Genomic DNA, 27,835 nt, shown 5'->3' with positions numbered 1-27,835 from the left:
CCCAGGGAAACACAGTTGGAAGCCAAGGCCCAGATTTCAAGCCTGAGTGGCTGGAGGGAAAGATGTTTTGTAGGTTTTAGAAGTATTGAAATTTACAGAAATGGTTGCTCATCGAAGTAAAAATGTACAGCAGATTATAGGAAGGTGATGCTGGAGCTCAAGATGGGGGTAAACTACAGGACGCCCTCAAAGTAAAGAAGTAGGTGGGAGGCCTGCTCAACAACGTGAAAGAGCTTCGGAGAAGCCCCAGCACGCGTCCTGCGGGAGCAGGACAGACAAGAACAAGCCTGGTTTGATTCACTCCAAGTAGCTTTTAGGAAGGAAACGCAAACTCAAGGACTTCCGGCCCTCCCCCCATTCAAAAGAAAAGTCCATTATCATTTTATTGAGCGCCTTCGTGGCATTTTGCACATCTCATGGATTCCCCTCTGCACCCATGAGAGGTGGGTCACCCCTCCACGTTCCGTGCCCAGAATCGCACAACTAGGAAAGGGCGGAGCCGGGATTCCACCTCAGGTCCGGCCGCCCCGAGCCCGCTCGGAAGTTCTGCTCGGGCCTTCCTCATTCTCCGGCCGGGGGAACGGGAGGATGTCCGGCGAACCTGCTGCACCAGGCCCCGTCCCTACCTCTGCCTCCGCGCCGGAGGGAAAACCACCGCTAGCGTAGAGCCGGGGACCCAGCCTACCGCGGAGGCCGCTGCCACCGGCCCAATCAGCGTCCGCCCCGGGCGCCTCCCAACAAACGGCCCGCTGATTGGCTCGTTCTGCCATCCGCCGCGTTGCCCTGGCAACCAGGCGACCGGACGCGGAGGCCGGCCTCCGGCTACCCAGTCCCGTGGCCCTTCGCCTCCTCCGCCCTCATCTGGCACCATGTCGCTGCGGACACTACCGCTGCTCTTCTTGAACTTGGGCGGGGAGATGCTTTACATCCTGGACCAGCGTCTGCGGGCCCAGAACATCCCGGCAGACAAGGCCCGCAAAGGTGAGAGGCGCCCGGCCCGCACAGCCCACCCCACGCCCGGCAGCCCGTCCCCCTCACTGCCGCCGCCGCGCGCGCAGCCGGAGCTCCACAGCCAGGCCCCCCTGCAGACTGACCAACACCCCTGCACCCCGCGCTCCTGTAGCCAGGGACCTTTCTCACAACTCCACAGCGCCATCCGCTCAGGGCCCCTCGGGAGTCAAATTCCCCAAAAGATGTTTTCACAGCAGAAGGATTTAATACCCGCGCTAGGGTATATTATTAGGGAACCTGACACACGCACACACACACACACACACACGCTAGGGTATATTATTAGGGAACCTGACACACGCACACACACACACACACACACACACATGCTAGGGTATATTATTAGGGAACCTGACACACGCACACACACACACACCATTTCCTCATCCCCTCAAATTGGAGAGATGATTTCCCTATCTCTCTTGACAACCAGTCCCTCCCAAATGTAGGAGACCGAGCTGCCCACCACCTATAGAAACAGTTTGCTAGTCCAAGCAACCTCTTCCCCCCGCCCCCCACCCCAACAGGTGCTGATTCTCCTGTCCTCTGCATGGTATCCTCCATGAGCTGGAGGCCAGTTTTGCTAATTTCAGAAGCTATTTCTAGAAAGGTGGGGCTCTGAAATAACAGATGAATAAGAAGACATAAGAAAGTTACGTTATTCCCTTCACAATTATTGGAAGAGAAGGCAGTTCTGGAAATAATTATATGAGAGCTTATAAAATGCAAAATCTGTCACCCATATACACCACATCTAATCTCCAGAGAAATGACCACCCAGAACTCTCTGCCACCATTTTCTTCTTCTTTTCCTCCCTTCTCAACCAACAACTGCTTTCACCAAGTTTCCTGGGATTAAGTAGGGAAGAAATATATATTTCAAGGTAGAGAAAGATATGGTATAAAGGTAACTGACATGACCCCAGATTAAAAATGTATTCTATCCAGCAATCCGTATGCTCAACTGATGTTAAACGTACATATTCAGATGTTAAGCATACATATTCAAATATTCACTATTGTGTCTGTGCAATTGAGTCCATGTCCATGCACAAAGAGATCAAAAGAACCCACTATCCCATACCCCCTCCATTCATTCTGCACACTGCTGCCCATGGGCTTGCTAAAATGCAAATCTGTCCATACTCCCTGCTACTTAAAACCCTTTGTCAGCTTACACTGATGTTTGGATGGAGACCAAGTCTTTGGCAGGACATTTCAGGGCCCTTGCTGACCTAATCTCTCTCCACCTCTGCAGTCCCACCTTCCACCACTGCCCGCCTCCTACTTTGTATCCTAATACCAAACTGCTTATAGGCCTACATTTAAAACATGTTCATTCACGTTTCCATGCTAATAATCCCCATTCTACCCCGAAGCTCCCATTTCTATGCTAATGGTTCCTCGTCCATTCTGCATTATTCAGCTTGAGAATCAGCTCCTTCAGGAAGCCTCCCCACACCGGGAAAGGGTCTGAGAATACTCCCATAGTACCCCATGCATGCCTCTCCCTATCTTATCACTGGCCAGGTTATACTGAAATGGTCTGTGGGTGTCTCCCCCGCACGTGATTATCATCTTCATCTTTGTACTCCAGCACCTAGCATAGTGTCTAGACCAGAATAAATTGGTGTTCAGTCAGTGTTTGTTGAACTGATGATCTAAATTGGCTGTTTTATATGATGTTGCCATTTCTTCCTCAAGAGGGTTCTGTTTTCCTTGGCACACATGTGTTGTCATTGCATTCGGGCTAATGGCACCACTGAGCTGACCTTGCACTGGTGGTCTGCATCTTAAAAAACGGTATAAATTAGCAATTAAGAGCATACTCTGCAGCCATGCAATTGGGTTCCAATTCCAGCTTTGCCCTTTAACTAGCTGTATGTCCTTGGAGTGTAACCTCTTTAAGCCTGTTTCTTTTTCCATAAAATGGGCATCATACATACTCACAGCAAAGTTGTCAGAATTGAATGAGATCATGTTTTCAACATGTTTAGCACAATGAGTGGCAGGTGTTGGCTTTCAAGAGGGGGTCTGGGCAAGACCCTGTGAATATGAAGGGACTGGTTTCCTTTGTCTTCAGGAGCTACAGTTCTTCTGGGTTTGCTAAATACAGCTTTAGGGAGTTTCAACCATTTTTAGTAATTCACATTCACACACTCTTTCCCCCCTTCCACAGTTTAGATGAGTGTCAGACATCATGTGAGATGCTGGATGGAGCCTGAGCCAGCCCTTCTGTACATTCACTGGAGGTAGGGCTTTGCATCAGTCTCATCCAGTAACTGCTTCTAAAACCGGGGGACATATCTTCCTAACAACACCAACATTTATTAAGCACTTACTGTCTACCAAGGACTTCTCTGAAGACTTTAATCCCCACAACTATACTATCATGTAGGTAATACTATCCCTATTTTACAGATGGGGAAACTAAAGTTAATTTGCCTGGGGTTACATAGTCAGTAAGAGGAAGCGTAAAGAATTTGAACCCAGGTCATCAGGCTCCAGAGCTCACACTCTTAGCCAGTATGTCCTTAAGTGCTACACTATACTTCCATATTTGGGGGGACTGTATCAGAATCTTTGGGGGTGTGGGGAATGGGAGGTCGGGAAGAGAGGGGGAGCCCTGAAGAAATTGTCCAATGGACCCACTGATTTTATGAAAGAAATGACAGAAAGTAACTGGCTCATGGGGACTCGTAGAAGATAGCGAGAAAACAGGGTGGAGAGTGCAGGATTCAGAAAGCTGAGAAACACCCATCTATCCCACCATGTAGAGCTGGTGTAGCTAAAGGAGCCGCTGTGACAGTTGCTGGTGCACAGAGACCTATAAAACACGAGACACTGTAAACGAGTCCCCCGTTGATGCTGTGAATGGAAATCATATTTCTTCAAGGTGTTTTCATTCTCTTACACAACTAATTGGTCTGGAGGCCATGCCATTACCACGAGGCTATTGCAGATACTGCAGTTTTTCCCCACAGTGGAGGCCTCTAGTTTGGCATTCAACAGAAAGGAAGTGCTCTCGCCATGGGGCAACTTTTGAGTGTTGCATATGAATGTTGTCCCCCGTTTTAAGCAATAGCAAGAATAATAAAAGTGCCTTTGCCTCACTCCAGTCCTCTTAAAAATACTCATAAATAAGACCCTATTACTTGTTTACATTCCTCATTTTACAGAAGGGGAAACAGACACACAGTCAGTAAGTGATTTTTCCAGGAGGAGCAGATCACAGTGAAGTACTGAGCAACCAAATGGTAGTGAGGTTCTGTTTTTATTCTTCTAGTTCCAATTTAGCAGGCAGCTCTGGATAGCCTTGGGCCTTCCTCCCACTCAAAATATAACTAAAGTGAAATTGGCATAAGCAAGTCATCTGGAAAAATAACAGAAAGACAGAACATGGTTTACTTTCCCCTGGATCCTCGGGAGGACCGGGGCGGAAGCGCGCAGCACTCCAGCGACCTCTGCTGGAGCTGAGCGTCATTGCCCTCAGGAGGGCGCCAACGCGGGACATGCTTTTGCCAGCTCAACAGCAGGTAGCCACTGTCCCTTAGAGTACTTGAGCCCCTTGTGGCACCACCGCCCCGGTCCTCCTGAGTCAGATGCTTAACTGACTGTGCCACCCAGGCGCCCTTGTAAAGCCTTCCTTTGAATGAGGTGTATTCTCATAGCATTAGAGAAAATGACTTCTCGGGCCTTTCAAGATAAACCCAGGGGAGCTAGTTCCGGGTTTCCTCTCCCACGAGGTTCCTCTCGGGAAGGTATAGCCTCTCCAGGGCTTTTTGGGAACTTGTTATTTACCCGTCATCCTTTTCAAAGTTTCAAATGGAAGGCAGAGAGTATTTGCATTAGACATTAATGCAAACATGCAAAGTAAAGTTTCATAGACCAGATCATTGGAATTTCTATTTTTAAAGCCTCCTTGAAAAGAATGTTCTTGCTTCATGAACTGGTGTTTTCTTTTTATATGCTTCATGTAGATGAATGGACAGAGGTGGACAGAAAACGAGGTATGCTATCTCTGGGCTGCATGCGTTCAGTCTGCATCCACAGGCTCACTCGGTCCTTTGTCATTGGGCTTACTGGGGGACCACCCTAAATATGTCTAAGAAAGACACAGGCGTGAGTTTCTCTTTAGCCAAGAGACTGGTTGTACGTTGGAATCTCTTACTTAAATAAATACAGCATGTCAGATGAAAACCAAGCACACTTTGGCCGAAGGACCATATGGCACCTGAGGTATTTGTCCTTTCGTCTGTTCCAAGTTTTGCAGGGCATTAGCTACACTTCTGGGTCGGCTGCCCTATTTGATAGTCCTTAAAATAATTCTGTGACAGTATCGTGCAGCCAAAGAATTGTGCTTCGACACCAGGGCTCCTCCCTGAGCCATTCGCTCAGCACCCAGAGATCTCTACCGAGCAACGGAGGGACATGAAGCAGGTGGCTGCATGCGAAGCGCGCATGCGCTATGGCCTTGTCATACTGAATCTTCCATTTTCCCTTCACCCACGACTACTTGAATAAAACCTTAGCCTTTCTTACCCTTAAATGTCGCAAGGGCCTTCCATCACTTGACATTTGGGTGCAGTTGATGCATGTCATCAGCCATTATCCTCAATGTTTTCAATGCTCTCAGCCTACCAAGTGTGCTGAGGAGATGACGCGTGTAATATGTAAGAGCACGGGCATTAAAATCAAACACCCCATCCTAATTTCACTTCCACCACCAGCTGTGTGACCTTGGACTTTAACCTATCTAAAACTCAGCGTTCCTCCTTGATAGAATAAGGAGAATAATTCAGAGTTGTCTTGGGGTTTAAATGAGAGAATGCATGGAAACTTCTAAGGCCAGTGCCTGGGACATAGTAAGGATTCAAAAGTCGTAACCATCCAGAAGTAGTAGCTTTCCCTTTTACCCTGGGTTCCAAATTGCATGTTCCCCAAAACAAATGTATAGCGGAGGTAGCTGGTAAAAACTCAGTTGCTTTCATCAAGAGAATTATTTCATCAGGCCAGGCTCAAAGAAAAACCCAACTGAAGTGCTTGATACACTTTTACTGTCTTTTACCATTTCCTGTGAGCAATTTTTGGCCCATCTCTTGACGCAGGGCGGAATTTCAGGCAAGAGGTGTGGATTATGAAGGCTGTTAGCATACATAATTGAATCATTGGAATTTATTTTAACTTAGGCATGACAAAATAATGAGGAGAAACTGACTTCAGAACCCAGGACGAGCAACCTTATCTGTTAAGAACTCAGTTACTAACACTTCTGATGCAACTGTGAAAATTTATTTCCTTCCCTGCCCTTAGTCTCTGTCCCTCAAAACCTGGCTCCTAGTGCATTCCTGCCTCATGAAATTATGCAAAGCTCATGCGAGTGCCAAAAACTAACACCAAGACTGACTGATAGGTCTGCTTAAACCCATTTCTCAGGTTTAACTTAAATACGACCTGGGCTACTTCTCTAGGGCAGGGATAGCTGCCAGTTCCGCTTTGTGCCCTGGTGTTCATCTCACATCTGGTACAGATTTAGGCCCACCTCAACCAAGTGCTAGGTAAAGCACAGGGTAAGACGTAAACTTGTCAATTTGTGCCCCCATAGTCTTTCCAAAGACTTAAATTCGAGAGGCGGGAGCTCTGGGTACCAGGGCCCAGTCATCAAACTGCCATTTCCTCTGTGGGGTCATTTGTGTTCACTGCTCGGCCCACAGGGGCAGGGCGTGCTGTACTCTTAACAACAGGAGAACTTTCTGGTTGTTAGGGTGCAAGGAGCCGTGATGATATATAGCCTATTCACTTCCCAGGGGGAAAGGCTTCATTTTGCTTTTTACTTTGCCAGAGTGACTAACAATCCCCCTGCAATTTTCTTTCTTATAGAACTGATGTATTTGGGTCTAAGCTATATTCATAGATACTGCTAGGGACTCTTAAAAGACTCTAGAGAAATGGCTCAGCACCCAGGCGAATGGCAGCTTCTGAAAGCATTGACATAATCGGAGCTGATGCGATCCTTCAACGGGAATTCTTCCTCTTGGGCACTCCTCTTTGCCCTACATAAATCTGGAGAAAGTTCTTCAAATTCTTTCTCTCAAGGCCTCATGTGTGGCTTTTCATTTGTACCTATTTCCTTGCAAATTCTGCATTTGATATAGGCTATGGTAAGAAAAAGGTAGAAAACCCAGTTTCTTACCGGTCCTTGCTTGCTTAGGTCAAAGACAAAAGACCATTCATGAAGCAAACCCAGAAAAGTTCCTATGTCTCCAAGCTGTCCACACTGGGGAAATGTTAGTGCACATTAAGGGCAAGCTGCGATGGGTTCAAATTGTCAGATGTGAGAGACAACCTGTGTTGGTAATGGATTAGGTTCTTCCTCACAAAGAGGATGGAGCCTCAAGTAAAGTCCAAGGTCAAGTGTGAGTTCAACACATCTGTAGGGAGTCAGTCATTTAGTTCTTTTGTGTCAAAAGGTGGGGAATCCCCTCCCCTCCCTCTAAATTTAAATACAATGAAGAAGCTCCCCCTTCTCCCCAAAAATGCTCTTTGAGATGCTTTTAATATTTTATTTGTTTGTTTGTTTGTTTATAAGTAGGCTCCACACCCAGCGTGGAGCCCAACACAGGGCTTGAACTCACCACCCTGAGATCAAGACCTGAGCTGAGATCAAGAGTCAGACTGAGCCACCCAGGCACCCCAAGATTTTATTTTTTTTAAGTAATCTCTACACCCAAAGTGGGGCTCAAACTCACAACCCCACGATCAAGAGTCGCATGCTCTACGAACTGAGCCAGACAGACACCCCAATGCTGGCCTGGCCCCCAGGGTACTTCTATCAATTACTTAAAGCTGGAGAGGTTGCCTGAAACCATGACCTGAATGAGCCACCTTGCCTTCCGTCTCTAAAATACACAGTCACAACCAATCACCTGGTGCAACCTTTGGCATTTGTATCCTTCAGTGATAATCACTCATGTTTAATAATTGATTTTGTATAATTATTGTAAGTTATCAGTTTTCTTTCAAATTTTAATTACCGTGAATGTACATTCTCAGCATCCTTATCCTGTCACCCTTAGGCCAGGATATATCTGGCTTAATTAAGAATAATCTGTGTTCATATATACCTGTTCCTATTTCTTGTACCAGAGGGTTTTCCTAGCCTTCAATTAATATTATTTGAGTAGCACAAAATATCGAAATGAACAAGTGAATAAAGAACTAGAATTATAGACACTTTGGTTTGCACATGCCTTAGGATTTTTATTCTCACCAGATGGAAATTTTCCATTTGAACAACAATATGAGACACATCACCACAGTGTAATATCAATATTATAGATCAAATGTAGAAATTAAGACATTCTAAAATGGTGCTAATCTGAAGTACATGTCTGTAGAAACATTAGAAATGTTTTCATCTCTAACCAGTGGGTAGATTTGTCTATTTTCATAAAATGTTTTTTCTTTAAAAAGAGTCAATTACCGTTATTGGTCCCACTTTTATGAAATTTAATTTTAAGTAAAAACATTATAGATTAGCTAAACAAACCAAAAAAAGAGCAATGTTGTTTCTCATTTTAAGGAAGAGATCTAATCTAAAATGTTCATAGGAATTTTTTTAAAGAAACATCTCCCCTATCATCAAGTGAGATAATGTATGTGCAAAAGTGGTTTGTAACCACTGAAGCACATTGTCACATTTATGTTTGCTCAGAGACAGTCTCATAAAGCACTCTGGACCCTACTTTCTATTGCGATACCTGTGTGGTTTCTCCCAAGGGAGCAGATCTCACCAGCACATCAGCATCCCCACTCTGCATAGATCCAGCTCCTGCATTCCATTCATATACAGACAGCATTTCCTGAATAAAGCTTCCTCCGGTACTTGCTTAGCTGTATTCTCTCTTGTCTCTATAGTTCTGAATGACATCATCTCAACCATGTTCAATCGAAAGTTTATGGAGGAATTGTTCAAACCGCAAGAGCTCTACTCCAAGAAGGCCCTGAGGACTGTCTACGACCGCCTGGCTCATGCTTCCATTATGAGACTAAACCAGGCCAGCATGGATAAGGTGAGCAGAGAGCTGCCTCTGTCCCGCTGGTTGCATTTCTTGTACCTTTGGTGCATGAGCACAGACTGGGTCAAATGAGATGATGTATGCAGTGGTGCCTTGCCAAAAAAAGACACTTGTAAGTATCAGTTGTTGGTATTGAGTTCCAGAGTTAGAAAGGACCTCAAGTCATCCATCCCAACCCCTCTAATGTTCATGTTGTTCCACCTGCCCAGAGAGAGAGCTGGTGTTCATGCCCATATTCAGGAACACACACCTCGACCCAGTGCAAGTGCCTATCCCTAAAAACTTTAATTCTGCTTCAGAACAAATCTCAGCTCTGTGATGAGGAAACGGGGCATTTTTAAAGCAAATTCAAAACTACTCAGTCTTTACTTAGAACATGAACATATTGGGGCACCTGGGTGGCTCAGTTGGTTGGGTGTCAGCCTTTGGCTCGGGTCATGATCCTGGGGTCCTGGGATCAAGCCCGTGTCAGGCTCCCTGCTCAGCAGAAGTCCTTCTCCCGCTGCCTCTCCCCCTGGCTCGTGTTCTCTCACCACACTCTCTCTCTCAAACGAATGGATAAAATCTTTAAAAAAAAAAGGAACATGAACATATCTGTTTCTTTCTTTCTTTCTTTTTTTAAGATTTCATTCATTTATTTGGTGAGAGAGAGCACAAGCACGGGGAGTGGCAGGCAGAGGGAGAGGGAGAAGCAGGCTCCCCACTGAGCAAGGAGCCCGACGTGGGGCTTGATCCCAGAACCCTGGGATCATGACCCCAGCAGAAGGCAGACGCTCAACTGACAGAGCCACCCAGGTGCCCCTGAACATATCTGTTTCTTTGGGACACAAATTATTGGGGCACTCTGCAAAATCTCCTATTCAAAAAACTCTCCTGTTCAGAATATAGGTACTCCCCTCTCCCTGTGTGGGGGCTATACTCAGTGACTTCCTTCCAAAGGGACAGTATGGAAAGGGAAGAGAACAGCTGACTTACAGTGGAAAAATGACAAACACTATAAGGTCAATGACAATGGTGGTAAGTCACATTGGTTGTGTGTACCCTGATATAGTGTGATGAGGATAGCACTCTACCTCTGTGGTCTTCCTCCTAAAAACCCACACCCCATTCTGATTGTGAGAAAAACATCAGAGAGATGGGGCACCTCGGGGGCTCAATCGGTTAAGCGTCTCCCTTCGGCTCAGGTCATGATCCCAGGGTCCTGGGATCGAGTCCCACATCGGGCTCCCTGCTCATGGAGAGCCTGCTTCTCCCTCTCCCTCTGCTGCTCTCCCTGCTTGTGCTCTCTTTATGTCAAATAAATAAAATCAGACAGATAACATTTGGAGGTCATGTTACAAGTACCTGACCAGTACTCAAAAATCTCAAGGCCACCAAAAACAAGGACAGTTAGAGAAATCATTACAGCCAAGAGAGGCCTAAGGAGACCTGATGACTAAATGTAACTGGGGTCCTGGAACAGAAATAGGACATTAGGGGAAAACTAATGAAATCTGAATAAAATATGGACTTCAGTTACTTTTAATATAGTAATAATAATAATTTTAAAAGAATTCATTTTTTAGTTTCTCCATTATGTGAATGTTTTTAAGTCCTGAGGACTGACAGTGAGTGCCAAGTATACAAAATCCGTGCTCACTTCCAGCTGGTACCTGGCAACCTCAGGGAGCTGTCTCCCTTTAACTGTGCCCTTACCTCCTCTCACTTATTTCTGGAAAGCTCCTTTATCTCCTTGAGCCTCCATTTTCTGATCTATAAAATGGGGATAATAATAGCTTTTTCATCAGTTTCAGGAGGATTAAGTGAGAAAACATAAAACATCTAGGCCTGGCACATAATAGATGTTCAATCAATGTTGATCATCTCTGCTGCTTGCTCTTCTTCTGCCTTTGAGAAGGTTTAGGTTTCCATGGAGAAAGGACACAGAATTTGGAATAAAAAAACCTGGATTCAAGTCTTAGCTCTACCATACTAGCTGTAGACTCAATTTACTGAATAACTCTGAACTTTCATTTCTTTGTCTTCTACCTGGTTTTATCCTTTATTCCTCTCATGGGGTCCTGTCGATAACAGGTGCTTAACGTGTGATAATGATGGCAGAGAGTCCCAAGTCTGTATCTTTAGTTTTATACATTCCCCCCACACACACCCCAGGGTGTTCCTGGGTATTCCGCTTTCCAAATGAAATATTTAGCTGCATGTTGGAGAAATGGGATCATGTAGAAAGTTCTAGCAAATGCCTTAGGATCTGAACGTCCTGAGTTCAAAGCTCATCCTGCCATTTATTACCAGCTGTGTGAAATTAAGCAAGTCCCTTCATTTTTAAACTGGGCTAGCATCTTCGTCATAGAGTCCATGTGAAGATTAAATGGGACCAAACAAGGTGATGTATGTGAGTGCGCTCAGCACTACACTCCGTGGGTGTAGATTATCCTCCATCCTGCGTCAGTCACGCCCTAGCTTCTCTCCCAGACCGGTTCCTTCCACCCCCATTTCCCAGACTGCCCTGCCACTGTCAGCGTCGGCCTTCTCCCAGGCACTAGGTGGAAAACACTGTGGTCATTTCATTTTTTTTTTATTTAAAGATTTTATTTATTTATTTGAGAGAGAGAATGAGATAGAGAGCATGAGAGGGGGGAGGGTCAGGGAGAGAGGCAGACTCCCTGCTGAGCAGGGAGCCCGACGTGGGACTCGATCCCGGGACTCCAGGATCATGACCTGAGCCGAAGGCAGTCGCTTAACCAACTGAGCCACCCAGGCGCCCCCACTGTGGTCATTTCAGACAGCCCTCATCTTCGGCCCCAAACCTACTCAGGCAGTCGCCATATGTGACAGTTTGTGTGAACCTATGCCTGCAGCCTTCTGCTTCCACAAAACCTATCTTGACCACTTTGGTCCTCACCAGTGTCTCGCCTCTGATGGTTCGTGGACGGCCAGACCGCACGTGGGGCTTGCTGATATCTCATTAAGGATTGTTCACCATTTAAAATTGCTCTTACATGGTTGTAGGATTTCACACTTGCCACATGCACACATACTCTCCCCTTGACTCCTCTCAGCAGTTTAGCAACGACAGGAAATTAGGGAGTAATTCTTTTAAGATTGTATTTATATATATACTTATTTATTTGAGAAAGAGAGCTCGAATGGGGGGAGGGAGAATGAGGGAGAAAAATCTCCAGCAGACTCCACACTGAGCAGGGAGCCCAGACCGTGAGATCATGACCTGAGGCAAAATCAAGAGTTGGCCACTTGGGTGCCTGGGTGGCTCAGTCGTTAAGCGTCTGCCTTCGGCTCAGGTCAGGGTCCCAGGGTCCTGGGATCGAGCCCCGCATCAGGCTCCCTGCTCGGCGGGAAGCCTGCTTCTCCCTCTCCCACTCCCCCTGCTTGTGTTCCCTCTCTCGCTGTGTCTCTCTCTGTCAAATAAATAAATAAAATCTTTAAAAAAAGAACAGGTGGCCGCTCAACCAACTGAGCCACCCAGGTGCCCCAGGGAATATTTTTTACAGATGAGAAAATTCAGGCTCAGAGAGGCAAAGGGACATGGCCAGGGCCATCCACAACACATCGACCACAACAGCAGAGGGCTGGTTTTTGAACTGGCTCTCCCTGAGGCCAGCACCCAGTCCAGGGCCCCACGGCTGCCAATACTGTTCCAAACATGTTCCTGTCAGCAGCATACGTAAGCTGACCAGAAATCCTGGCTTTCCCGGGAATGCCCTGGTTTATACCTGTTGTCCCAGCTTCATTATTCACATCATCCCCTTTTACACTCTTGGTTTGAGTAATAACCGACTTGGTCACCTGAGCTGTATGAGATGCCCAGAACTGGTTTTCAGTAAATGCTTGACTGGACGATTGTGTGGAGGTGCTGATGTCTGCTTCTATTTTTTGTGTAGCTGTATGACCTGATGACCATGGCTTTCAAATACCAAATACTGCTGTGTCCTCGGCCCAAAGATGTGTTGCTGATCACTTTCAATCATTTAGACGCCATCAAGGGTTTCATCCAAGACTCCCCAGCCATCCTGCATCAGGTGGAGGAGACTTTCCGGCAGTTGACTGAAGTAAGTGGGGTGCCGGTTCATCACCTCTCAGCCCCATTCTTGTTTTCATTCCCCTGTTAAAAACAGCCAGATTCGGGGCACCTGGGTGGCTCAGTCGTTAAGCGTCTGCCTTCGGCTCAGGTCATGGTCCCAGGGATTGAGCCCCGCATCGGGCTCCCTGCTCCGCGGGAAGCCTGCTTCTCCCTCTCCCACTCCCCCTGCTTGTGTTCCCTCTCTCTGTCAAATAAATAAATAAAATCTTAAAAAAAAAAAAAAGCCAGATTCTATGACAGAACAGGTTGACGGATGCCAAAGCCTGCCACTCTCCTGAAGAATCCTAAAAATCTACAAGTATCCATTTGGTCATATAACAGGCATTACCGTCTTAGGCCCTCTCACTGTGGGCTTCCACATGCGGAAAGCAACGACACAGGGCATGGCCATTTCCTCTTGACTTTTCTGAAAGGGAGCTGGAGGGGGGAAGGGCCCCTCCAGGTCTGGGCGGAACAAGAGAGGTGAAGTGTCCCCCAACTTGGTTGTGGCCCACTGGGGTCGGCCACACTGGCTCTGCCGCTGCCCCTCTCAGCCCCAGCAGCTGAGTTCCCTGCCTGCTTCTGTGGCTCCCGCCCCCCAGTGCCCGCCTAGCCCTGCCCGTCTGCACTTCTCACCTCACTTCTGGAAGTGAAGCGCTTCTCTCTGCTTTGCATCCGGCAGATATACGGGGCACTGTCTGCGGGGGAGTTCCAGCTGATCCGGCAGACGCTCCTCATCTTCTTCCAGGACCTGCACATCCGGGTGAGTGAATGGGCGGCCCAGGAGCACGCTGCCACTGCCGTCCTAGGGAAGCAGGGTGCCAAGTGGTCAGGCAAAGGAGGGCTGAGGTTGCCCAGTAGTGATTCCTCCATGGTTGGCTCCATGATGATAAACTTTCTGATAACAAATCTCAGCAGTTTTTAAATGGACCAAGGAAGACAATGATACCGCCATTCCTTCCCAGTTACTTTATGTGTTCCTTTATTTTTTTTTTTAATTTTTTTATTCTTATGTTAATCCCCATACATTACATCATTAGTTTTAGATGAAGTGTTCCATGATTCATTGTTTGTGCATAACACCCAGTGCTCCATGCAGAATGTGCCCTCCTCAATACCCACCACCAGGCTAACCCATCCTCCCACCCCCCTCCCCTCCAGAACCCTGTTTGTTTTTCAGAGTCCATCGTCTCTCATGGTTCGTCTCCCCCTCCGATTCCCCCCCTTCATTGTTCCCCTCCTGCCATCTTCTTCTTTTTTTTTCTTTTCTTAACATATATTGCATTATTTGTTTCAGAGGTACAGATCTGAGATTCAACAGTCTTGCACAATTCACAGCACTTACCAGAGCACATACCCTCCCCAGTGTCTATCACCCAGTCACCCCATCCCTCCCACCCCACCCCCCACTCCAGCAACCCTCAGTTTGTTTCCTGCAATTAAGAATTCCTCATATCAGTGAGATTTATGTGTTCCTTTAAAATATGATTTATTCTCTTCTCTGGAGGAAATGTGTTCTCAAGGCTACCAGCCTGATCTCAATGAGAAAGCCTTTTCTCAAACCGTTAGCATCCTTGACCTCTCCAGTATCTGCCCCTGGCAGGAGGCTGCCCTCCCACTCCATGAAACCCACTTTCCTGGACTCTCATGGCGCCAGACCATCCTGGCCTTGCTTTACCCCTCCCAGCTCTGTGCCCCTCACTCCTTCCTCCCCCTTTCCTTCACCTTCACCTAGGACTTCGGAGTCTCACCTACACCCTCCCCTTGCCCTAGCCCTGCCACCTAGACCCACATCTCCACCTGCTTGCTGAGCTCTCTGTGAGGAGGCACCCAGTGCCTACAATGTAAGGTCTGCAGTGAAACTCATCTCCAAAATTCCAGTCCTGCACCACTTCCAGCAACCCGATTTCTTGTGAGGGCCCCACGACTTCTTCACTCACTCAGCTCAGAAGCAGAGCATGACCTTTGATTCCCCTTCTCTGCTCTTCATCTAAAGCTCTCCCGAGGCTGCCTTTTCAGGGTCCACATCCTCCTTCCCCTCCCCACTGCCCCCAGGCTGGCTCAGGCCCCCCTCTGCCTGTTGGCTGTGGCTCCCAACTGACCCTGCGTCCTGACCCTGTCAGGCCTACTTGGGACAACTCCACACACTGCTGAGCTCCTGAATGTGGGGCCTGTCTCTCTTGGACAGGACTTCGTTCCTCTGCATAACTTAACACGATGCTCAGGGAAGGATGGGTGATAGGGCCAAATGAGCCGAGGCTCTGGAGTCAAACATCCTGGCGTCTGAATCCCAGCTCCAACACAGCTCCATGAGCTTGGGCAAATTACCTCTCTTGAGCCTTACCTTCTTCATCTGAAAACTGGACATGATGATGCCTTATTGCGAGCGTATACTGATGCATCGTGTGTAATATGTGTGGATTTGCTTGTACATTTCCTTCCAGAAACTGGTCACAGTGATTACCTCCTGGTTGTGGAGAACTGCATGGAGGATGGGAACAGGACAGAGACTTATGTTCCATCATATATCTTTTGAACCTTTTGAATCTTGTGTAGGCGTAACATATTCACACAATAAAATTCAAAAAAAAGAAGCAGTAGGATGCACTTAGTGCCTGATCATTATTTCCCTTCCACGGACCAGGGAAGACAAATAGATTTCAACTCAGAGGCCAATTTTATGTTTAACCCTCATGAATAATTTTATTTGCTATGGATCGAGTAATAATAACACCAATATAAATTAAGATCTCTAATAGTCATCGATTAAAATAAAAAATATGAAACTACAAATAAGATTAAGTTTTGCATTGCTTTAAAATATTGAAAACTCTGCATCAGATTCTTATCAAAATGGTGCCTATTTGGACATTGTTTTATGGATTGTAGCAATATGAGCAGCCATATTGATTTCTCAGTTCTGACAAGATAAAATTCATTATAATGAAAAGACACTCCTAGTAATAAGTTTATAACAAAATCATTAAAATACATTAAACTACAAAATATATTAAGCTTTAATTGCTAAATAGGCAAGCAATGAAACATCAGAATGGTGATGAAGAAAAATAGGAATCACATAACCTGACGATATTCAGCCACCGCTGTGACACTTGGCTGGTCTTCCAAATCTGGTCTTGAATGGTATTTCTGCTCAGCTGCAATTTGTGCTTGCCAAGGCAGATTTTCTCTGTTTTCAAAACAGCCTTGGTAGTCTTTAGATTTGTTAGTAAAACCAACTAAAAGTCAAGAAAACACTGGTCTGATCTAACACTCCCTTGCTTACTGTTTAACCAAAGCAAACACAAAACGCCGCATCCTGATATCCACAGCTTTTTGTGGTATCAAGAAACAACCTGAAGTGGTCTGAATGTGCTCAAGGCCCTGACCTGCACCCAGGCCTGGCCACAGACCGCCCAAAGACCACTTCCACGTGGAATCCTGAGCAATTCTTTACAACCATTCCAATCCCCAACCCCCTCAGCCCTCCAGAGTCCTTCCAGAGTTGCCTCCGAAAGGGTAGGCTCCTCAGCTCAGCTACCCTCTCCTGTACTCTCATTCCCATTCATGCTTCCTTCCCTCAAGGACTTTCCTCGTGTGCCTCCCGTTGTTTCAGTTGTTGGAAAACATCATGCCATCTTTGCCTCTTCATAGAACATTTCCTATCCCTCCCCTCCACGACCCGCTCTGCTTGGAAACAGTTCATCCCTGTGACACTCGTCAGTCCACCACAGGTTTATAGAGCGCACCATTTTCAGTGTTAGAGATACAGAAGTGAACAAGACCGAGGCCCTGCCTTAACGAGGTTCTATGCCTAGTAGGAATAGACAGGGAGGATAAGTAAGTCATGTTCTTGTTCTGATAACTTTAGGAAGATGGCAAGATAAGGTAAAGTTATAAAGGGCAACAGAGATGGGATGTCGCCTGCGACCAGCGCTGTCCAATAGCCCTTTCATGATGGAGAGTGTATCTGTGCTGTCTAGTACAATAGCCACTAGCCACAGGTGGCCACTGAGCACTTGAAATATGGCTAGTGTGACCGAGAAACTGAATTTTTAATTTAGCTTAATTTTGTTTTTTTTAAGATTTTATTTATTTATCTGTCAGGGAGAGAGAGAACACACGAGCAGGAGGAGGGGCAGAGGGAGAAGCAGGCTTCTCCTCGAGCAGAGAGCCCAATGCAGGACTCGATCTCAGGACCGTGGGATCATGACCTGGGCCAAAGGCAGACGCTTAACCGACTGAGTCCCCCCAGGTGCCCCTAATTTAGCTTAATTTTAATAGCTGCACTTGACTAGTAGCTACTGTACGGGACAGCACATCCTTATGAGAGAGTTAGAGTCGAGTCAAAGGCAGCCTTTCTGAGGACAGACATTTTAGTTGAGAACGTAACTAACAAAGACCTCAGGGAAGCACATCTAAACGGAAGGGACAGCAAGTTCAAAGGCCCTGAGGTGGACAAAGCACGACGGAGAGGAAGCCAGTGTGAGTGAAGCGCATGTAGGCAGGAGTGCTGCAGTTCACAGGTGTAGTGTGCAGGGGGGGCACTAACGGATCAGGCCAGACGCCAGTCATAACCGAACTGGCACCTACCAGCTGACTTTAGCTTTATACCCTAGTGAGGAGTTTAGTTTGTTCTTAGAGTAAAGAAAACATTTCAGGCCTCCTAAGGTAAGTGGTAACATGATCTGATTTGTGTTCTGGAAGATGAACTGCATGGGACAGAGTTGGAGGTAGGACAGCAGTGAGGACACTATTGTAGAAATCTAGGTAGAAAATGAAAGTTCTTGGCGTAGGTGCTGCCACTGGAGATAGCGAGAACTCGTCACATCTGGGGTATCCCTTCAGGGCAAGAGCAGTAAGACTTACTGAGAAATTGAACGTGGGGAGGAAGGAAAAGACGAATGAAGAATGACTACTATGTTTCTGGCCTGAGCAGCTGCTGGTGCCTAGTGCCATTGACTGAGAGGCAGAGGGACTGAGGGAAGTGTATTTGGGTAGAAAAATTAATTAACTCTATCTAAGTTTGATTTGCCTATTAGAACTCCTATTTGGCGATGTCAAATAAGCAACTGAATATGCAAATTGAGAGCCCAGAGGAGAGATGGTCAGCATACATCATAGAGATGGCATTTGAAGTCTTCTGGCTCTTGGTGGAGATTGGTCATTCTCCCTCATCCACCGGTAGGGTGTGAGAAGCAGGGTCGGCATTCTGCCACCTGCCCCCTCACTTTCAGATCTTTATTCTCCTGCCCTCACCAACGTGGCCCTCCTCTAGTGAGGCCAGACCAGCCACTACAACACCGTGCAAACCCTGCACTCAGCACTCACTGCTGAAACTTCCTGCCAAGCCACTCACCTGTGTTCCCAGAGTGTTCACATCCCTGGCTCACTGTCCTCCTGGCCACCAGAGCCCTGTCCCCACCCTCGGGAACACGCCTCATCCAGCACTCTGGCCCCACAGCTCTGTGACCTTCATTTCCTCTTTCCATAGGAAACATGCTTCCTGCCCTCAGGAACTCATTAGAGAAGGGGAAAAGGCACCAAGTGCCTTGCAGATGTTTGATTTTAAAACAGGAGAGTATAAAGAGAGAGGCCACAAAGGAGGGAGTGGTCAGTTCTACCTAAGAGAATCAGAAAAGTCAGGGCGCCTGGCTGGCTCAGTTGGTGGACCGTGCGACTCTTGATCTCTGGGTTGTGAGTTCAAGCCCCACGTTCAGTGTAGAGATTACTTAAATAAATGTTTTTAAAAAGAAAAGAAAACAAAAAGTCTTCATAGAGGATCTGACATCTTTTTTTAAAAATGGGTTTTCACAGGCCCATGGGAGATAAGGGGAGGGGTTACCTGGACACCCTAGGTGAAGGACACCACCCCAATAAGGGCATGAGGCATGTAACCGCCTGGGGTATTTGGTGGTGCAGGGGGTGCAGAAGGCTGCAAGCGTTTGGGTATGGGTGGAACGTAGGATTCAAGGAGGAACATGGCTACAGAGAAGAACAAGGGCCAACTGGACATTATCAGGCAGGCAGTAGAGAGCCACTGAAGCAGGGGAGGGACATGGTCAGATAGAAGTTTAGAAGAGTCTCTGCAGCAGCCCATTGGAGGAGGGATCACAACTGGGTGAGAGGGCAGGCAGCGAGGTCAGTTAGGAGGCACCTGCAGTGGCCAAGTGAGAAACAACAAAGGTCTGCACCAGGGACCAGGGCGGAAAGGAGGGGCCAGATACAAGGAGGGATACTGGGGAGGCAGGGCTTGACGACTGAATAGACATAAGGTGAGGGTCAGGGGAGCTCAGACTGCTGGCTTGGTGCCCTCATGGTGTCATCCACTACGACTGGGAACACCAGAGGAGGATCCACGATGACCCCTGTTCTGAGCAGGGTGAATTTGAGGTGCATCCCACGGAACCTATAGGTGGACACATCTAATAGGCAATGGGATAGATGCATCAAGTGCCCAGGGAAGAAGGCTAAGTGGCAGCTCGAGATCTGGGAGCCATCAGCACGGAGGTGAACACTGGGAATACATGGGATCAGCTGGGGGAAAAAAGGGTGGAGTAAGAGGAGAAGGACAGGGGAGAGTCGCACTTACAGCTGAGGGCCAGCAGAGGGGCTGGGCAAGCAGACAGACCCAAAAGTCCTGTCCAGCCAAGGGCAGGTTGTTGGGTCAAACACAGCTGCACGTTGGACTGAAGTGTGTCCATTTCAGACCTGCTGTGACATAGTCAACTGTGTTAGAATTAGGCTCACAGAGGGTCCAGCACATATATATACATTCCCACGTCTCTAAATTTTCTTTCTCTGTGCTTGTATTCACATTCTTGGTCACAGAATCTCAAGGGCAAAAATTCCTTAACAGTTGTCCAGCCAAACCCTCCAATCAAACCAGTTTACACATTCCCCCGAAAACATACCTTCTGCCCTCCCATCTCTGCTTCTAAAATGTCTTCACACCCACCTTCCTCTAGGACCAGCTCCAAACCCACAGTTAGCCCTACCACCCCCATGCCTGTGGTCATTCTCTTCAGTGGGTCACTTAACTATGCATATGCTACCCAGCATCTCCTGCTTTATACTGTCCCTTTTTCCCATTTTATGCTTGGGTCCTGTGTCCAATTAGACTGCAATACTGAGAGTATTAGCTACCATGTATTGAGCACTTACTGTGTGTCAGACTCTGTGATAACTGCCTTTTCATTATCTGATTTAGCGGGTAACACTTGCCCATTAAATAGATGCTATTATTACCCCTAGTTTACCAAAGAGAAAACCAATGCACAGAAAGGTTGTGTAACTTACCAAAAACCCAGAGCCAAGGAGTGGCCCAGGCGGGGCATGAGCCGAGCCAAACTGCCAGCTTATGAATTCTTACCGCTTCCCATTGTCGTTTGTTTGCACGCAACAGACGCTTACTTTTGATGATATTACGAATATAATCTTGTAGCATTTTAGAGTTAAGGGATCTTCAAATTTATCTCATTTTACAGATGAGGAAGCTAAGATCCAATAAAACTGATTAACTGCTACAGCCTTTATGGGATTTAATCTGACCCTGACCTCGACATGAAGTATGCAAACCAGGGGGTGCCCGGCTGGCTCAGTCGGTAGAGCAGGCGACTCTTGATCTCTGGGTTTTGAGCTTGAGGCCCATGTTGGGTATAGATATAGAGATTACCTAAAAATAAATAAAAATAAATTTTTTTAAAAAGTACACAAACCAGGGAGTAGAAATAAGCATAATGTGGTGTTTTCAGTCACATAGAAAAACTTCAGACTCTAATGCCAACCGTATCCACGTGCTCTGGCCTCTTCCCACCAGTCCAGCACATGGCCAAAAGATTGGGCTCCAGAGTCAGAAACACAAGGGTTGAATCCTCAGCTCTGCCCCCTGTGAGCTGGCTGGCCTTGAGAAAGTGCCTCAACCTCTAAGCTGCCAATTCCTCACCTGTAAAATGAAGGTTCAGATAGCTCAAGCCTCACAGATGTATGGGAAGTTTGGCAGGGAAACAAGGAATGGGTGTGGAATTAGTTTTGAATCGTGGCCCTGTCTCTTACTATTCTCTTCGGGCAAGTCACCTCACTCTGGGAGCCTCAGCTTCCTCATCTCTAAAATGGGGGTAATACAGTTCACCTGGAAGACTTGCTGTGCACTTCAAAAGGTCTGTTTGTAACAACACCGTAACTCTGCAGGGTTATGCTGAGTCTTTCTGTCTCGTTGTTATAAACTCACTAGGTAACATCCCCAAGCCATTATACATCTACCCATCCTCAGAGTGCTTGTGTCTAGAAAAATATACCAAAAAAATGACAATAAGTGTATTTTTTTTTCCAGGTATCCATATTTCTAAAGGACAGAGTCCAGAATTCTAATGGTCGCTTTGTGTTGCCCGTGTCCGGGCCTGTTCCCTGGGGAACTGAAGTTCCTGGACTCATCAGGTGAATTCTCAACTGTAACCGTCAGACCAACGTTGGGGTGCCAGGGAACAAACACGTGGGCCACCACAGAGAATGCGGCACTGCTGGGCGCCCCCTTCCTTCAGTAAAGCACGGCAGGTAGAAGGTCAGGTTCTCATCCCAGCTGTGCCACTGAGCAGACATTTGAGGCCAAGCACCCAGTTCTTCAGGATTCACTTCCTCATCTATTAAATGGTTGCTGTGAGGGTGAATAAGATAATAATGCTCTAAAGTGCTTGCACAGCACCTGGCACATAATATGCGCTTGGTAAATATTATTATTATTGTATTATTATTATTATTATTGCTTCAGCCAGCATCTTTATCTTGAAGGAGTGCACGAATTCCTTTTTGTCCCATAGTACAAAGAATAAAGAAGCCTCCAGGACTCCCCAAGCTTGGAGAACATTCCATCATGTCATATTTGTATTGTAGAATGTTCAACGACAGAGGCAAAGAAGTGAAGAAGATAGAGTTCAAGCATGGTGGACACTATGTCACTGCACCAAAAGAAGGTTCTTTTGAACTTTATGGAGACCGAGTCCTGAAACTGGGAACCAATATGTAAGCAAATTCTCCCTCCCTGAACGAATTCAAGTCTAAGGGAGGTCACTTCACTTAAAAAACCAGCTTGACTTCCACTCTGAAAATCCCTGCTGACAAGTGAAATCATTTCCCCTCTCAGATACAGTGCATGCAGAGCGCTGACAAATTTGAAAGGGCCCCCAACATTTCCAAACATAAGGCAACGCACCAGACTGAAAAGATAAATAATTGTCAGTAGCCATGGAAGAGAACTAGCCCAAACCTGTGTCGCAGTGGAGGTCAGAAAGGCGAGGCCTTCACATAGTGTTCACATTTTCTGCAGTAAAATATGTTCCTTTGCCAGAAGAGCCACTTCCACGCAGCCTCGCAGGTATTTTTCTTTGGGAAAGCATGAAGTCTGTGTGGTTGGCACCCACTCAGTTATATTCTGTACTCCCAGCACATTTCTGGATGCTTTTTAATGTCTCAAAATAGAAGTTACACGCTCTGTTTATGAATTAGAAGGAAGTCAGTGTGAAAGGGCTGGGCAGTGTTTTCACAATTTTCCGTTGATACCAGGTACAGTATGAACCGGCCCGTGGAAACCCACATGTCTGGAGCATCCAAAAACTTAGCTTCCCGGACACAGGTGAGCTGCTGCCTTCCTTCTTCATCTTCAGAGCTTACTTCTCGACACACAAATCTAGACGGGGAGACGGGTGGAAACTCTAGACTTCAAAGCTAGCCAGAGTTTTTCCCTCATTGTCTGCCATCTTCTCAGTTCAGCCTTACAAGGACAAAGGTTTTTAATTGCAGTTTCTCATGAAGACTTCCAGTGATCTGACTAATTAGGTAATTTTAGGCTTGGCTCAACCACCATTAACTAAGCCGGAACCACACACCAGGCCACGTGAAATAGCATTGTGCCAGCGCCCCCGGGTCTGTGGTTGCGGAGTCCAGCACTGCCGTGTCTTCTGATCATGACAGCAAACCCTTCTCAGTGCTGCCCTCTACAGTGCTGCGGTAGCTACGTTCAAAACGGGGTTTTAGATTCTCTGAATTCCATCTTTGTAAATTCTCACGCGAGTCGCTACTAGCTAGCTCTAGGACAGATCAGGAAATATTCAGTTATTTGGCAAACATTTACTGAACTACTGCTATGGGCTGGGAACCCAGGGACACAAAGCTGGCTTAGAAGGAGAAACGGGCATGCAGACCAAGGTGTCAGTATAAGTAAAGGCGCCAAGGGACAAAAGAGCAGAGTGGTATTTGGGGGAAGCAGGGAGGCAGCGTCTCTCCCGCATGGCTAGCTCATAATGCAACTGAGGCAGGTGGCCAGAGATTTGCCTATACCGGGGCACTGGGGCTTGATTCCAAAGAGGCTTAAGCAGTTTGGACTTTGCCATTTCGGCAGAAGGCAGAGGGGGTTTATCTCCAGCAAGGAAGAAGTAAGAGGAGAACTCTACTTTAGATAACTGGCGGCAGAGTGACAGAAAAAAAAAAAGACAGTGAAAGAGGCAGAGCAGGGGGGCAGCTCGGTTAGAGGAGCGGGCTTGGAAGGAGGGGTGAGCGTTGAGTGGGCCAGACTGCAGCAGGAGAGACTGGATCCCGGGTGTGTTCACCACAGTCACCACCTGAGGGCAGTGTGGTAGCTCCGATGGAAGGAGGGCCCTGGGCCCCGGGATATTTGCTGAGGCTACTTGGAAATGCCCAGGGAACTAGATTGACAGAAGAGGAAGCAATGTTCTTCTCCTTCAAGGAGAAGGTCGTCGGAGGAGAATGGGGATGCCTGGGGCCCTCCACTCATCTTGAAAGTGTGAGAATCTCTGGTTTGCTGCCTTGCTAATAAGGGTCCTTCTGCTTCTGATGTGGACTTTTTCTGTTTGGGTTTAAGCCTGTTTTCTATGCTTTATTTGGACACAGTTCTTCCTAGGATAATTTAAACAGTTATTGTTTTGCCTGGTTCTATAATACCACCGTGGGTCTCGAGGGTCTCAGCAGGAAATGTGATCACCTTCATGTGGCTAAAAATCATGAAATTGTTTCTGCAGGAAAGCATTGCTCCAAACCCTCTTGCTAAAGAAGAGCTGAATTTCTTGGCCAGGCTGATGGGAGGGATGGAGATTAAGAAACCCAGTGGCCCTGAGCCAGGATTCCGGTTGAATCTCTTTACCACCGATGAAGAGGAGGAGTACGTTTTAAACCTGTTTCTTACAAGGCATATCTAAAAATCCTAAGTGTGATAAGAACCAAAAAATGGCCATTATAAGCCAGTAACACTTATAAATATAGATGTAAAGGTCACAGAGGAAAACCCAGCAAATTAAATAACCTAGTTAAAGAAGAATCCACCAGTATTAAATAGTCTGAACCTTCTGGATTCATTCAAGAAATAGTTCTAATGTTTTACTTAGCAAAGCATAGCTGAACAAGAAGTATTGGAAGTCAAGATAATCATAGTAAGAAAAATCTGTTAAGAAACCAGAGGGGAGTCAGAGCATGATTGATGTCTTTGGGATAAGACAGTCTCCCCCAAAACCAATAGGAAGAGTCATCCACCCAGATTTATACAGAGCTTTCCAGTTTATAGAGCACCTTTGCACCATTATCTCATGTGACCCTCCTCACAACCAAATATTTGGGGTGGGGGTTGCCTTCCAGTTCCATATCCACTGAACTAACTTTGGTGCACCTGTGTGCTTACATGGTAAGTGCCGGGGACACAAAGATGGGAGTGTAAGACCTAGAGCCTGTGCTCAGGAGCTCGCAGGGTAGGAAGAGAATGTACCGGACACAAGTTATTTCAGTGCCATGTCATAAATGCGCTAAGGGAGGACTCAGCGATTGACTTTGCACCGGCAGATGGAGGGAGTTGGCATCTGGGCTTGGTGTTGGAGTTTGCCAAGCAGAGGAAGGGGAAAAACATTGTTGGCCCAGTTCAGTACATGCAAAGGCACAGAGACAGATAAGGACTTGACTTTCCGGAGCATCGGGTGCACTGCTTGGGGAAAGGGCAGAAAGCTGAAGGGAAGTGGCAGAAGGTGAGGCAGAAAAAACAGGCAGCGAAATTATCAGATGCCAGTGCGCCACACTGGCAGGGAGAAAACCCTAACCTTTGACCCGTTTCTCTACCACCTCCTGCAGACAAGCAGCGCTAACCAGGCCAGAAGAGTTATCCTATGAGGTTCTCAACATACAAGCTACTCAGGTGGGTGCAGGCAATTACACAAGCCAAGCGTCAGTCCCCTCCTCATCTCCTGCCAACCTCGAACGTCCCACGCCCTCCCTTCTCTCTCACCAGCATGTATCCAGAGTCCCTATTCTGACACGCATCACAGTGGCGGGACAAAAATTCAACACCATCTGCTCGGAGAAGCCGCCTTGCTGAAACACCCTTCTCAGCCTTGCCCTCTCACTTCTCCAACAGGACCAGCAAAGGAACGAGGAGCTGGCTCGCATCATGGGGGAGTTTGAGGTCATGGACCAGCCGAGGCAGAGCGCCAGCAAGGGGGATGATCTGCTTGCCATGATGGATGAGTTATAGCTGTGCTGGCCCGGCTCGCCCCCCCAAACGCCCCCTATGGGACAGGCTGCCGGATAAGGACCCTGGGGATGCTCCAGGGAGCAAAATGATGCTGCGAGTTTTATACTGAGCGTTAACTCCCATTTCTGTCTATGTTGTAACGAACTACGCAAGTCTCCCTCAAGGAGTGCCATGTCTGGAAGGCACACACATACGGAAGTTTTCAGCAAAATAGATTCTGGCTTTTAAATTGGACCTTTTCTGTTTTCTTCTGGCTTTATGGCAACCACCCAAAGCATCCTGGGCCATAGGTTCAAGCACCAGAGTCGCTGAGGGGGCGCACCTGTTGCTGCTCTCAACTGTACCTTTCCTGTGGACACGTGCAGCCCACAGATGCCTGTCTGTGGGTCATCACGAGACTTCAGAGCTTCCTGGGACGTACTCAGCCTTGTGAGTGAGTTTGAAATAGGTGGGAAAGGCGGTTGGGGCCCAGTTTAGACAGTCCTCCTCTGCCCTGGAAATTGTAACCTCAGAGGCTGAGTAAGCCAAGCTGTGACCGGGAACACGCAGCTGGGCCCCACGCGGAGCAGGTGGGTGTTCTCTGTCGTTCTCTGCACATCTCACTATCTGTATGTGGTGTGGGCTTATCCCATATGGAAATGTGTAACAAGGAAACGGTTTGCTTGATATGTACGCCTCACCCCCAGAGTCTTCCTCTGCCATTTAGTGTTCTTGCCTTCTAAAGACCCCCCAGCATGACGTGCCATGATATCCCTCTCCACTTCACCCTCAGGGACCAGGCAGAGCCGTAAGTGAATGGGATACGTGGGAGGCACTCGTGGTGTGCCACTTTCCCTTCCACGGACCAGATGAGTTACTTCCCCTGGCAGGAGGCCAAGTCTAATTAAGATCCATGTAAAATATCTCAGGCCAGGGCTGCCCGAACTGCTTCAGAAAGGAGCATTAGCCCTCCACCACATGATCCTCCTGGACTGAGTAACTGGCAGGCTCAGGGCCAGCCAACATCTAGAGGTCAAGGTCCATTGAGTCCCATGGAGGGAATATCCAGAATGGCGGAAGGCAAGAGAGAAATGGAGCTGAGCTGGTCATTGCCTGGGATGGAGCCAACCACAGGGACCACTCTGGCCCCTCACACCGCGACAAGAGTGGAGGCAGACGTACTTCTGGAACGTGAGGGCCAGGGAAGTTGTCTTTAGCCTGCCTAAGGCATAGCATTTGGATACAGAAAGATAAGTCACCAAATGAACTTCACGTTGCTTCCTACCAATGAGAGTTACACTTCTTACCTGCAGAACCCCACAGAAGGTCTCCTGGGGAGGAGAAGCATAGCGTGCCATAAGCTGCTTGTTACAGCTTATAAAGTACCCTCTGTTTTAGTCTCTTTTAAGCCATCTGGACACTAGTTGGGGTGGCCTGAAAAGGTGACAGATGAAGGAAAAGGTTCTATCCTGTTCTGAGTCAGGTTCTCACCATGCTGCTACAAACCCAGGCTTCACTGCTTGCTCCAGGCCTGTCCTAGGGCCTTGGAGGTGGGCCACCAGCTGCCGAGAAGCAGCCTCCTCCCCTCACCTATCCCAGAGCCATTCGGATGATTTCAAACGTGTCTGTTCCCTCAGTAAATAAACAAGATACAGATCTCCGGTAGGGCAGCCTTGTGATGAGGCAACCTTTGACTTTCATGTCTCTGTACTTGCACAGATATTGAGAAAAACAAGTTTACCTGTGTGGTGTTTGAGGGCATGCAGAGAAAGGAGGCAAGAGGAGGCAAAGAAAATGGAAGACAGGGATTGCTTTGGCAAGAATGTGGGCTGGGTACTAACAACACAATAGTGTTCATTTAAAACCAGGCCCCCGCGTACGAGAGTATCCTACCGTAGTGCCCAGTGCACTTCAGGGGAAGGTGGCCTGCTGTCAGAGTCAGGACACTGGGCTCTGGCCCCAGCCCTGCCCCAAATTCACTATGACCTCTTGGGCAGTCACTCTCACTGAGCCTTGGTTCCCTCACCTGGAAGAAAGAGAAAGAACTTGTTCACGGGCTTAAAGCCGGCTCGCCCAGTTACAGTGATGAGTGTATAGATTGCTAGGCCCTGCCCCAGGTGGGAGCTGAGAACTGGGATTTATACCCACACCGCCCCCCACTCCATG

At 47.4% G+C, this 27,835-nt stretch overlaps 1 protein-coding gene across 2 annotated transcripts; it reads left to right on the top strand.

Moving 5' to 3' along the window:
* The first annotated feature begins 854 nt into the window (after positions 1–854).
* On the top strand, positions 855–25,913 carry OSCP1 (organic solute carrier partner 1). Of its 2 annotated transcripts, XM_044913967.1 has the most exons (11): positions 870–981; positions 4,992–5,021; positions 8,929–9,083; positions 12,989–13,156; positions 13,850–13,930; positions 21,500–21,603; positions 22,057–22,185; positions 22,726–22,795; positions 24,198–24,337; positions 25,291–25,354; positions 25,574–25,913. In XM_044913967.1, the coding sequence occupies exons 1-11, from the start codon at positions 870–872 to the stop codon at positions 25,688–25,690; spliced, it is 1,170 nt and encodes a 389-aa protein (XP_044769902.1). In that variant the 3' UTR covers positions 25,691–25,913. The 2 variants fall into 2 exon arrangements, with proteins under 2 accessions (XP_021539381.1, XP_044769902.1); XM_021683706.1 differs by lacking the exon at positions 4,992–5,021 and having other exon boundaries at positions 855–981.
* Positions 25,914–27,835: the final 1,922 nt, after the last annotated feature.

This window comes from Neomonachus schauinslandi, chromosome 4 (genome assembly GCF_002201575.2).
Source record: "Neomonachus schauinslandi chromosome 4, ASM220157v2, whole genome shotgun sequence".
Lineage (NCBI taxonomy): Eukaryota > Metazoa > Chordata > Mammalia > Carnivora > Phocidae > Neomonachus > Neomonachus schauinslandi.
Note: the sequence above shows the minus strand (reverse complement) of the source record. Positions and strands in the feature narration are given on the sequence as shown.

Bases quoted from the DNA above. Each gene is read 5' to 3' on its own strand.
- OSCP1 (XM_044913967.1), top strand. From the start codon at position 870: ATGTCGCTGCGGACACTACCGCTGCTCTTCTTGAACTTGGGCGGGGAG. The intron at 22,796-24,197 runs GTGAGCTGCTGC...TTGTTTCTGCAG, and splicing joins ACTTAGCTTCCCGGACACAG to GAAAGCATTGCTCCAAACCC. The intron at 25,355-25,573 runs GTGGGTGCAGGC...CTTCTCCAACAG, and splicing joins TCAACATACAAGCTACTCAG to GACCAGCAAAGGAACGAGGA.